The sequence below is a fragment of the Macrotis lagotis genome, chromosome 3 (genome assembly GCF_037893015.1).
Source record: "Macrotis lagotis isolate mMagLag1 chromosome 3, bilby.v1.9.chrom.fasta, whole genome shotgun sequence".
Classification (NCBI taxonomy): domain Eukaryota; kingdom Metazoa; phylum Chordata; class Mammalia; order Peramelemorphia; family Peramelidae; genus Macrotis; species Macrotis lagotis.
In genome coordinates, this window is record NC_133660.1 from 297,916,533 (window position 1) to 297,930,076 (window position 13,544).

At 32.3% G+C, this 13,544-nt stretch overlaps 1 protein-coding gene across 1 annotated transcript; it reads left to right on the plus strand.

Moving 5' to 3' along the window:
• Positions 1–278: 278 nt before the first annotated feature.
• LOC141519571 (olfactory receptor 10AG1-like) lies at positions 279–1,229 on the plus strand. Its single transcript, XM_074231777.1, has one exon. The coding sequence runs from the start codon at positions 279–281 to the stop codon at positions 1,227–1,229; it is 951 nt and encodes a 316-aa protein (XP_074087878.1).
• The last annotated feature ends 12,315 nt before the right edge of the window (positions 1,230–13,544 follow it).

Sequence of the window (13,544 nt, forward strand, 5' to 3'; positions counted from 1 at the left end):
AATACAGTATAACACAGATTATGGGACATTGGTATTATAGACCTTAAAACAATTTGCTGGATAGTTTTTTCAGGACAATACCAGAAATATCAGAGATGAACATGACCCAAGGGAGAGTATGAGGGATAATTAGGCGTTTAAAACATAATTGATCAGATTAAAAAATAAAACTTAGCAGTAATATAACGGAACACTCTCATTTTACAGAAAATTAGGCAGTCCTTGGATTCTGTTGTGAATTGTCTGTACTGCATTCAGTATTTCCAGAGAAGAAATCCATGGAAATAAAAACAGAAGCAAATCTCAGTCATTTAAATGATTTTATTCTTTTAGGATTCTCTGATTCACCCAATCTTCAAGATATTCTTTTTGGTATTTTTGTAATCATTTATTTAAGTATTTTGATTGGAAATGGCCTCATTATTATAATTACAAAATCTGATGCAGCTCTCCAAACACCCATGTATTTTTTTCTTGGCAATTTTGCCTTCCTGGAAATCTGCTATACAACTGTCCTTCTTCCTAGAATGCTATCAGACCTTTGGACTCGGAACAAAAATATTTCTTTGCTGGCCTGTGCTACTCAACTTTTCTTCTTTCTTATTCTGGCAGGCACTGAGTCTCTGTTCATGGCGGTGATGGCATATGACCGTTATGTGGCCATCTGTAAGCCACTCTATTATACTCTTATTATGAACCACAAGATGTGTATTCAGCTAGTGATTGCCTCCTGGATCAGTGGGGCGCCCATCTTAATGGGGCAAACCTACCAGGTATTTTCATTACCCTTCTGTAATTCTAATATACTTAATCACTTTTACTGTGACATGTCATCATTAATGCTGTTGTCTTGTGGAGACACATTTTGGAATGAATTCTCAGTCTATGCAGATGTTATTTTATTTGTCATTTTCCCCTTTATATTGATACTTTGCTCCTATACTAGAATCTTCATTTCCATTCACAAACTGCCAACAGTAATTGGAAGATCAAAAGCTTTTTCTACTTGCTCCTCCCACCTCATAGTCATGGGTTTATTTTATGGATCTGCTATGATTGCATATTTACAACCCAAGAGCAGTTACATATCAGGAGTAGAAAAAATTATTTCTCTTTTCTACACAAGTTTAACTCCTTTATTTAACCCCCTGATTTACAGCCTTAGGAATAAAGATGTCATTATGGCAATGAAAAAAATATTCTCTAAATTAAGAGTCATGAAGGATTGATATAAAATTATCTATTAATATTTTCTATTTACTTGTTTCATTATTTCTCCATTATTATATTTCTATTTAATCCTTTTTGCCTTTGAAATTATCATCTTTTTCCTCTTCTCAGTTCTTGAAAAATCTCTTATATCATTACAGGTATTACTGTCAAAATATTCATGAGTTCACTTATTTGATGTTTCAAAGACAATATTAAGAAATTATCTTTCCCATGATTGTGAGATGTCAAATGGAAATAATTAATGAAATATATTAAACCAGCATTATTAAAAATGTTCAGAAAACTATTTCTGGACTTTATTTAAGGATTGTCAAGATGAATATTCAAATTGTACTTTGTGTTATTAGAAAAGTTTGTGAATTGTCAACAACAACGAGTCAATTTTATATAGTATTCCCTTTTTATTACAAAGAAGTCATACATAAGGAGGTTGTCACCACATTTGTAATTAATCATAGTAATTAAAATTTTTCTGACTTTACTTTGAGTATTCTTTGAGTTTCATTTTTTGTAAATTTTACTTATATTGTTCTCATGATTCTTTTTTCCTTAATTTGGATTATTTCACAATTCATCTATATTTTCCAAAAGTTCTATTATATCTTTCTGAAAAATTTCACTAACACTACAATTTATTTATAAGCCACTAATTTTTAATCATTCTTCAAGTGATGGACATATACTTCTTTTTCTCTTTCACTCTTGTGCATTTAAGATCATCTGTCTGATCATGTCACACAATGACTCAAGTGGCTTTAGAATTTTCCAATTCCCTCTAACACAAAATAATTCTCCTAGTATTAGAATTGATATATAGCTTTTCACAATTTCAATAATCTGAACTTTACAAAAAGTTACCCTGTTAATTTTATTACCTTACTAAATGTTCCAGGCAAACTTTCCCATTTGCTATTCTCTATACATGACTTTTCACTCTTTTGTCTGTGTATACATATCCTGTTCTCCTGCCTGAAATGTTGTCACTCCTCAATTTAGTCTTTTACATTCCTTGAATCCTTCCAAGAATGAGTACTTGGCATCTCCTTTTAAATCTTGATTCTTCAAGTAATATCTCATACTATAAATTGATATGAATTAGCTTGCCCATACCTTTAACAGTGATTATGTTACATTTATCATAAGCTTTCTGATTTCATAGTTCAAAGTTAAGAATGGATAATGTCATATAAATGACAAATGTATGCATTTTCACCCAGTCATATTTTTATTATACCACAAATTCCACACAATATCCTGTCTTATTCAACCCAATCAGTTGGTCTTGAAAGGTGGGTACAGGGATAAATTGACTATATGTTTAGTACAACTATGAATAAAAAATAGAATTTTTGGAAATGAATAACTGATTTCAATCAAAGCAGAGATTCACAAATCAAAAGACCATCATTGGGATTAATTTTGGAAGGCAATATATAAGCAGGTACTTTCTTGGGAATTACTTCTAAGATAATTATTGGAGAATATTGTTTGCTTTGAAAGTAGCCATTATAAATTAGCTCAATTCCTGATAACTCAATCTGAGAATTTCTTGATTTATGATATGTTTATAATAAACTGATATGAAGTAGAGCAAGCAAGAAGGACACAATAGATTTCAAGCTTGTGTGAGACATAAAATGACATATATATATATGTAAATATGTACACATATGGGTAATTTTATTTTTTGATAGGTCACGTGAGTCAGTTATACAAGTAACACATGTCATATTAGCTCTGTTACTCTAATTTACATGTAAAAGGATTCTTTGGAAGAATGTGTAGTACAGACAATGTGGAACTTAATTTTGACTATAGACTACTTTGATTAAAATCCCTCCTTGTACACGAGAAATGCTATCCAACTCTAGATAGGAAAGTGATGAAGTTGGAGTGCAGATTAAAGTATGCATTTTTTTAAAAAAAGTTTTTGTTTTTATGTGTTTTCTTTTGAAAAATAGTTATTCGTACCCATATTTCATATATGAATTCATTTGTGACATCTATATCTATTGCTTATTTTCTCAAGGAAAGGTAGGATGGAATGAATTGGAATTAGAGTTTTTTATTTAAACTCCAAAAATTTTATGTGTTATTGGGAAATATTTAACAAAAGTCATCAAATCCATATATATATATACCCTATCTTATACATTTATTTGGCATTTAACACAAGAAATTTCAATAATTTAAGATATTATATTTTTCAATTGCAAAACAAAGTCATAAGATTATGTGGCCTCTAAGCTATGTTCTCATCCTAAATCTATGATCCAATGATTTAATGAAATATTTCAGAGTAGTGAGGAGATGGAAATTTCTTAATTTGAAGAAATTGAGTTCTGAGATTTTAATTATATAAACCCCATAATAAGACTATTTTCTCAATAAGTGAATTGGCATTATTTTCTTCTCCATTGTACTAATTATGAATTAAAAGTTGTGAAGGAATGATATGAATTTATCTTTTAATATTTCCTATCTACTAGTTTCATAATTCCTCCATTATGATACTTTCTATTTAATCCTATGTGCCTTTGAAATTATCATCATTTCATCTCAGTTCTTGAAAATATTTTATCATTCCAGGTATGACTACAGAAGTACATTTGAGTCCCCTTATTTTATTTTTCAAAAACTAATATTAGGAAATTATCTTTCCTATAAATTTGAAATGTCAAATTGAGGCAATTAGTTAAATATATTAAACCTGAATAGTGGGCTATTTGAAAAAAGGTTCACAAAACTTGAGTTTATTTTGGGACGTTACCTAAAGATGGTCAAGAAATGTTCAAATTTTACTTTGTTATTAGAAGGATGTGTGAATTATATTTATTTTTAATGATCAAAAACAATGAATTGATTTTATGTATTATTCCCTTTTTGATAACAACAAAGTTAGACATCGTGAAGTTATAACCATATCTATGATTCATCAAAGTAATAAAAATTTTGTGACCTTACTTTTGGTAGCTCTTTAAGTGTAATTTATTGTAAATTTTGTTTATCTTACTGTCATGATTCTTCTTTCATTGCTTTGGATTATTTCACAATGTATCCCTGTTTTCTCATGGTTCTGTTACATCTTCTGAAAAATGGCATCAATACTGCAATTTATTTATAAACCACTAAATTTTAGTCATTCTGCAAGTGATGGACATTTACTTCCTTTTCTCTTTCACCCTTCTACATTTAGTTCATATGTCTTATCTTGTGTCACAATGATTCAAGAGACTTCAAGATTTTTCCATTGCCTCTAACACAATCTAACACTCCTAGTATTAGAATTGATATATAAGCTTTTCAGAACCTCAATATATCTGAATTTTTCAAAAGTTACCCTAATATTGCTTAGAACTTACTCAATGTGCCCAGCATACTTGCTTATTTGCTATTCTCCATATATGACTTTTCACTCTTCTGTCTTCACATATCTTGTCCTCCTTCCTGGAATTTTGTCTCTTCTCAAATCAGTCTTTTACACTCCCTGAATCCATTCAATAATAAGTTCATGTTGTCTCCTTTTTAAGTCTTGTTTCTTCAAGTAATTTTCTACACTATTAATTGAGACAATATCATATTTATGAGTTAAAATCTATTTGTTTTATTGTGGCACAAATATGCTGCTAAGAATAATTTGATCCAAAATAAATGATAGTTATGTTGTAGATGATGATAAGTAGACTAGTAGATGGATGGGGATATAGATAGATAGATAGATAGATAGATAGATAGATAGAAAGAAAGATAGATAGATAGATGTATAGATAGAGTATTTGAAGTGACTATTATGTGACAAATATTGTTCATTATATTGTGTACCTAGGTGGTATGATGGAGAGAATGATTGCCCTACAATCAGGGAGATTGTAACACTTCACTTTTTATTTATTCTTTTTCAATTGCATGCAAAGTTTCTCCAAAAGAGATCCACAATAAAAACTCCAAGGAATTTTCAAATTAAATTTCAGAATCCTCAGCTAAAAGAGAAAATACAGCAAACAATAAAAAAGCAATTTGAATACCAAGGAAACATTCATTATTATAAAATAATCAGAGGTCCTTGAAAAGGATATTCCAGCAGACAAAGGACATTGGATTACAACCAGGAATCAATTACCCTACAAAATTGAACATATTATTTCAGGTGAAGAGAAGAACTTTTAAGGAAATGGAGGAATTTCAAACATCTGATAAAAACACCAAAACTGGACAGAAAACTTGATTTTCAAATACAAAATTCATGAAATCTATAAAAAGAAAATGAAGATGGGGAAAATTGCTAGTCAATAACATTAAACTCTGTGTGTGTGTTGGTGTGTGTGTTGGTGTATGTGTATGTGTGTATACATACACAGGAAGCTAATACATTTAAAAGAATATTACTCAGTGAGAGGGTAAGGGTATATGTTGATCATAAAAGTAATGAATCTTTAGCTGATACTTTATAAGAGTTTAATATTGTTAGAGGGAAGATTTGAGCCTAAATGGATCTTAAGCACGTTTGTTTTACATGATACTTTACATCAATTTCTATTGGGATAGTTGGAAGAAGTAATTTAGAAGGTCTGGATACAGATGGTGTATGAAATGACTTTGTTTTACACGATAATTTAACTACAGTTAGAAGGGAGTTAGTGGGAGTAGGAATAGATTATGGAATATTTTTTCATTAGTTCATACTTCTATTTTAGGGCAAATGGAAAAGGGATATGATATAAATTGATTACAATTTTATCATACTTAATACTCTTGAGAATGATTTTTTCTAATGGGACATTTTAAAGGAACATATTTGGTCAGAATCTATGAGTAAAAAGTGATTATAAGGCTTTTGTGCTTATAAATCAATCAATCAGTCCTTGAGAACTATTCTATCAGCATAGATAAAAGAACTCTCTTGATAGAAGTTGCAGTACAAGACAGTGATTTAAAAGAATTAAGACATGGAGGGAAGTATTATACTACAAAATGAGAAATTAAAAGTTAGTAATACCACATGGAGAGGCACAAAGATCTATTATAGTGGAAACAATGATAGGAGTAGTGAACACTGAATAAGTCTTACTCTACAGATTTGGCACAAAAAGGGAATAACACATTCCCAATTGGGTTGAAAATTCATCCTAGCTTGTAATGAACTATGGGGCAGAATGGGAAAGGGGAAAAGGGACTGATAAAAGGGAGGATGAAAGTAAAATGAAAGATTAAGTCAAAGGTAAAGTAAAAGTAACAAAGAAAATTAAGAGGTTGGAGCCAAGATGACTGAATAAAGGCAGTGCCCAAACACTCTAAATACAATTAAATAATGATTCTAAGAAAATTTTTTAATGGCAGAATTCACGAAAGAATGATTCGAAACAATTTTCCAGGTCAAGGCAACTTGGAAGATCTGTGGGTAAGGTATATTACACTGGGATTAAAAAGGAACTATAGGGCAACCGTGGCCACACAGGAACAAACTACCTCCAGTCATCCAGAAACAGACCTCATGCTTTCTTGGTCCATGGAAGAAGAAGAGTTTTCCAGATCTCTCAGCACATGCATTACCAAGTACAACTGAGAAGGTCAGCAGAAAACTCTGTGGCACCAGAATGAGAGCTGAGTCCAGTCTAACACAGGTCTCATCATAGACACAGGACCAGAGGACCAGAAGCTGGTCCAGGGAGCCACTCACCAGGTAGCCACTGGGCAGTTGCTTCTAGAGGGCTCAGCTCATGCATGCTAAGGGGGTTTTGGGGGAGATTTCAGAGGTCTCTTTATCTCTTTGTTATTCCTGAGGTAAGACTCTGTAACTTTGTCCAAATACAGATTCACGTCACAATCTGGGACTCCAGTATCAGGAAAAGGAGTAGAAGCACAGTAGAACTGATTGCAATATAACTGGGACTCTTCTAATAGTTCCAGGACAGAAAGGTGTGCTTGTAGTCATCCACAGGACAGAGCATCAGCTAGAAGAGCAGACAGTGACTCTCATAAGACCTTGAAAGAATTGAGAACTTTCAGGTACCTGGGGGAGATATCACTGAAAACAGTTACAAAAACACTCAAAAACTGGGAGCAATGCATCCTATACCTGGGAGGAGAACCCCACCTTAAGAAAGAGTTAAAGTCAAGTAATAGACTGGAGAAATGTGCAAACAACACAAAAAATCCAACCACAGAGAATTTCCTTGCTCCCATGGAGAATCAAAATACATAATCAGAGCATAACAAAGTCAAATCTTCTGAATCCCGAGCCTCCAAGAAAAAAAATATGAATTTGTCTCAGGCTGTGGAGTAGTTCAGAAAAGGTTTTGAAAAGCAAGTAAGGGAGGTAGAGATAAAAATGGTAAGAGATAGGGGAGTGAAGCAGGAAATTTAAAAAAAAACTGAGTCAGCAGCTTGGTGAAGAAAATATAAAAAATATTGAAGAAAACAACATTTTAAAAACCAGTTTGGGTCAAAAGGAAAAAGCGGTTCAATACATTGAAGACTGCCTTAAAATGAAGAACTGGTCAGAAAGAAATGAACATACAAAGCTCTCTGAAGAAAACTCCTTCAAATGTAGGATGGGGCTAAAGAAAGCTGATGATTTTGTGAGGAAACAAGAAACAATAAAACAAAGCAAAAGAATGAAAAAGTAGAAGAAAATGTGAAATATCTCATTGGAAAAACATCTGATCTGGAAAATATATCAAAGGGAAGCAATTTAAAAAAGTATAGGACAATATTAACATAATGACAAAAAAGAGTCTAGATGTGAGTTTTCAATCCACTAAAATTATCTTGTTATCTTAGAAATAAAGGGTAAAATCAAAATTGAAAGAATTGATCTGAAAGAGATCCCAAAATAAAAACTGCCAGGAATGTTATAGCCAAATTTCAGAACTCCCAAATATTATGGATCTACATTCCAAATACAAGACTTAGCAGCTTCTACATAAAGGTATTATAGGGCATGGAATATGATATTCCAGAATGCAAAAGAGCTTGGATTACAATGAAGAATCAATTAGTCACCCAAACTGAACAGAGAGTTTCGGGGGGGGGGGAGATGGGCATTCAATGAAATAGGAAACTTTCACATTTTCCAGATGAAATGATCAGTGCTGAATAGAAAATTTGTTTCCCAAGTACAGGACTCAGGTGAAACATAGAGAAGGTGAATGGGAAGGGCACATTATGAGGGACTTAGTGATGTTGAACTGCTTGTATTCCTGCATGGGAAGATGATACTGATAACTCATAGGAGAGGAAATGGATGAGAGAAAAGGAATATAGGGAGGAGAGGAAAGAGCATTATAAGAGAAGAAGATCAGGGGAAAGGGTAGTCGGATAACAACACACTTTTAAGGAGAGACAGCTTGAGAACAGCTACAAGGAGAGAATAGAATAAATGAAGGTGGCTGGAATAGGATGGAGGAAAATACATTTAGCAATATTTTTTATGGGTACAATATTGAAACAATTTCTTGAACTTATGATAAAGAATACTATCCATCCTCTCCCCCTCAAAAAAAAGGTAAACCACATGAAAAGGAAAATGAAGGACAGGGAAAGGAGCTGATAGAAAGAAGGGCTAATAGAGAAGTAAAATCAAAGGATAAAGATTAATGAAAAGAGATATATTAGGGGGGCAGCTAGCTGACGCAGTGGATAGAGCACCGGCCCTGGAGTCAGGAGTACCTGAGTTTAAATCCAGCCTCAGACAATTAATAATTACCTAGCTGTGTAGTCTTTGGCAAGCCACTTAACCTCATTGCCTTGCAAAAAAAAGCTTTAAAAAAGAGAGAGAGAGATATGGAGAAAAAAAAAGAGAAAAGTACAAATGAAGTAATGCAGCAAGCCGGGAACTAATGACTTAGTAATCATAACAGTAAATATGAACTTAATGAACTTTCCCATTAAGTATAAATGTATAGTTTAGTGGATTAAAAACACAATCCTACAATATGTTGTTTAAAAGAAACACATTCATACACACAACATAAAGGTAAAATGCTTGAGCAGAATATATCATGCTTCAACTGAAGTTAGGAAAAAAGCAAGGTTAGTGATCTGAATGTCAGTCAAAATAAAATTAGAAATAGATTTCATTAGAAGGGATAAGGATGGAAACTATATATTTCTGAAAGATTAAAATCAATGAAATAATATCAATATTGAACATATTTGCACCAAGGATATCATGTCCAAATTATAAAGGGATATATAAATACCAAAATTACAGTATTGTGGGACATCAAACTCCCTCTCTCACAATTAGATAAATCTATTCACAAAATGAACAAGGAGTAAAGAGGATGAAAAGAATTTTAGGAAACTTAGAAATGAATGGGAATGAACTCAGGTACTCCTCACTCCAAGGCCAGTGTTTTATCCACTACGCCACCTAGCTGCCCCACTTTCACATCTTTTACCAAGATAAAGTCAAAATGGGTATAGAATTTAGGTCTAAAAGATGATTCAATAAGGCAGTTAGGGATACAAAGAAATGTTTTTCAGTGAGATATATGGAGACTGGATTTGCTTATGACCAACTAAGAGACAAAGCATATTAAAAAATATAAAACTGAAAATTTTGATTACATTAAGGTTATAAGTATATGCACAAATAAAATTATTGCTACCAAGACCAAAAGTAATTCAGTATATTGGGGAAAAATCACTGCTGATATTTCTGATAAAGGACTAATTATTACAATATAAAGAGGACTAAGTAAAATTTATATGAATGAATGCAATTTAACAGTAGATAAATGGGCAAAGTGTATGAATAGGCAGTTTCCAGATGAAAAATTAATTTATAGTTACAAGAAAAATACTCTAAATTATTAATAAGAAAAATACAAATGAAGGGCACCTATTTGATGTAGTGGATTGAGCACTGACCCTGGAATCAGGTAGACCTGAATTCAAATCTAGCCTCAGACACTAAATAATTACCTATCTGTGTGATCCTAGGAAAGTCACTTAACCCTTTTCCCTTGGAAAAAAACAAAAAGAAAAATGAAAATTTAAACCACTCTGTGGTACCACTTCATGCTTATCATTTCGACAAATATGACCAAGAAAGGAAAATACTCAATGTTGGAAGGAATGAGGGAAAGTAAGTAGGCTGGACACTAAAGCACACTTTATGGCATTGCAAACTATCTAACCATCATAGGAAGTGATTTTTAACTATGTCTAAAGGCCTATAAAATTTTGCATAACCTCTAACCAACAAACTAGAACTAGGTCTCTGTCCCAAGGAGATCATTAAAATGGAGAAAAGATCCATATTTACAAAGATATAATTATAGCTGTTTTTAGTGGCAAAGTATCGTAAATAGAGAGGATGACCATCAATTTTTGAATGTCTCAGCAAACTGTGTTACATATGAGTAGGTTGGAGCACTATTTTTCTGTAAGAAATCATGAGGGATTGGACTTGAAAAAATTTGGAAAGACTTGCATGAACAGCTGGTGAGTAAAATGAGCAGAACCAGAACAATATTGTACTCATTGACAACAACATTGAGGTTCAAGTTTGATGATCTTGCTCATCTCAAAATATAATCATAGACAATTCTAAAATCCTGATGATGGAAAAAAATATCATTCACATCCTGAAAAGGAGCTATCAAGGCTGAATACAGATAAAAGTTTTTCATTGTCAATATTTTTTAAAGAAAGATTTCATTTATTCCAAGTTTTACAATTTATCCCTAATCTTGCTTCCCTCTCCCCCATAGAAGGCAGTTTGTTAGTCTTTACATGGTTTCCCTGCTATTAACTATTAAAGTATATCAAATAATAAAAGGGGAAAAGTGGAGGGGGAGGAAAAGGGGAACTAATAGTAAGAAGGTAATGAAGAAGGGGCTAAGGGAAAGAGCAAAGAAAGGGGAGGGGTGTTGATATAGGAGGGAAAATACATTGAAGGTGGTGGTATTCAGAAACAAAATACTGGAGAAGATGGAAAAAGTGAAAAAAAGGGAAAAATACAAACAGAGGGAAGATAGCATGGAGGGCAATGAAGTAATTATAACTTTTATGTAAAAGGGATTAACTTTTCCTTAAAATGTAAGGGAATAGTAGAGTGGATTAAAAAAACAGATTCCTACAATGTGCAGCTTACAAGAAACTCATTTGAAGAAGAGATCTACATAGAGAGTAAAGGTAAAAGGTTGGAACAAAATATATTTTCCTTCAGCTGAAGCAAAAGAAAAAAGTAGGATAGCAATCCTTATGTCAGACAAAGTAGCATCAAAAACATATATCATTAAAACCAATTAGGAAGGAAATTGTATCCACGTATAAGGTAAAATAGACAATAACGTAATTTCATTACTAAATATGTATGCACCCGATGCTATAGCTTTCAAATTCTTAGAGAAGAATTTGAAGGAGCTACAGGAAGACATAGACAGCAAAGTTCTATTGGTGGAAAACTTCAACCTCCAAATTAGAAATCCTAAAAATTAAAGGAGAAACTAATAAAATCGAATGCAAGAACACTATTGAACTAATAAATAAATAAAACCAAGAGTTGATTTTATGGAAAAAACAATAAAATTGATAATCATCAGGGTCATTTTTATTTAAAAATTTATAAGAAAACAGATTTTTTTTATCATAAATGAAAAAGGTGAACTCACCACCAATAAGTACAAAATTGAATTAATAATTCAGAATTATTTTGCCCAACTTTATGCCAGTAAATTTGATTATCTAAGTGAAATGGATGAATATTTACAAAAATATAAGTTGAGCAGGATAAATGAAGAGGAAATTAAACCTAAATAACTGTATCTCAGAAAAAGAAATTCATGAAGTCATTATTTAACTCCATAAAAAAAATCTCCAGAGCCAGACAGATTCACAAGTGAATTCCATCAAACATTTAAAGAACAGATGGTTGCAATTCTATATAAACTCTTTGGAAAAATAGGTGAAGATGGAACTCTACCTAACTCTTTCTGTGACACCAAACAATATGGTGCTGATACCTAAACCAGTGAGAGTTAAAACAGAGAAAGACAACTATAGACCTATCTCCCTGATGAATATAGATGCAAGAATCTTAAATAAAATCTTAGCAAATTGATTACAACAAGTTATTACTAGGATAATATATTATAACCAAGTAGAATTTTATCTCAAGAATGCAAGATTGGTTCACTATTAGGAAACCTGTTAGTATAATTAATTATATCAATAACATACCAATAAAAAATCATATGATCATGTCAATAGATGCTGAAAAAGTTTCTGACAAAATACAACACTCATTCATATTAAAATACTAGAGAATGTAGGAATTAATGCACTGTTCCTTAGAATAATAAGCAGTATCTATCTGAAACCATCAACAAGCATTATATGCAATGGGGATAGCCTAGAGACATTCCCAACAAGACCAGGGATGAAATAAGGGCCCATTATCACGACTACTATTCAATATTGTATTAGAAATGTTAGCTTTAGCAATAAGAGAAGAAAAAGAAATTGAAGGAATTAGAATTGGGAAGGAGAGACAAAACTCTCACTCTTTACAGATGACATGATGGTATACCTAGAAAATCCTAAAGGACCATTTACAATACTGCCAGAAATAACTAGCAGCATTAGCAAAGTCTCAGGGTATAAAAAACTCCTCATAACTCCTCAAAATTTCTATATATGTCTTACAAGATGCAGCAGAAAGAGCTAGAAAGAGAAATCCCATTCTAAGTAACTTCAGACAATATAAAATACTTGGGAGTCTACCTACCTACACACAATCAGAAACTTTTGGAAAATGATTACAAAACACTTCTCACACAAATAAAATCAGATTTAAATAACTGGACAAATATCAACTGTAAATGGATGGGTTGAACTAATATAATAAAAATGACAATTCTACCCAGATTAAACCACATGTTTAGTGCCCAACCAATCAAAATTCCAAAAAAATTCCTTTAACGAGTTAGAAAAAATTGCTCTTTTTGATAGGGACAAAGTTTTGGAAATTGAGGGCATGCCCACCAGTTGCTGACTACCTGAACAAATTACGGTATATGACTATGATGGAGTACTATTATTCTGTACGAAATCATGAGGGATAGAACTTCAGAAATGCTTGGAAATACTTGCATGAACTGCCGTTAAGTGAAAGGAGCAGAAGCAAGAGAACAGTGTACACATTAATAGCAACATTCTGTGATGCTCACCCATGATGGACGGACTCTTCTAAGAATCCAATAATCGTAGACAATTCTTTATGTCTGGTGATGGAAAATACCATCTACAGCAAGGAAAAAAAAAACTATGGAGGCTGAATGTTGATCAAAGCTTACTATTTT

Bases quoted from the DNA above. Each gene is read 5' to 3' on its own strand.
- LOC141519571 (XM_074231777.1), top strand. From the start codon at position 279: ATGGAAATAAAAACAGAAGCAAATCTCAGTCATTTAAATGATTTTATT.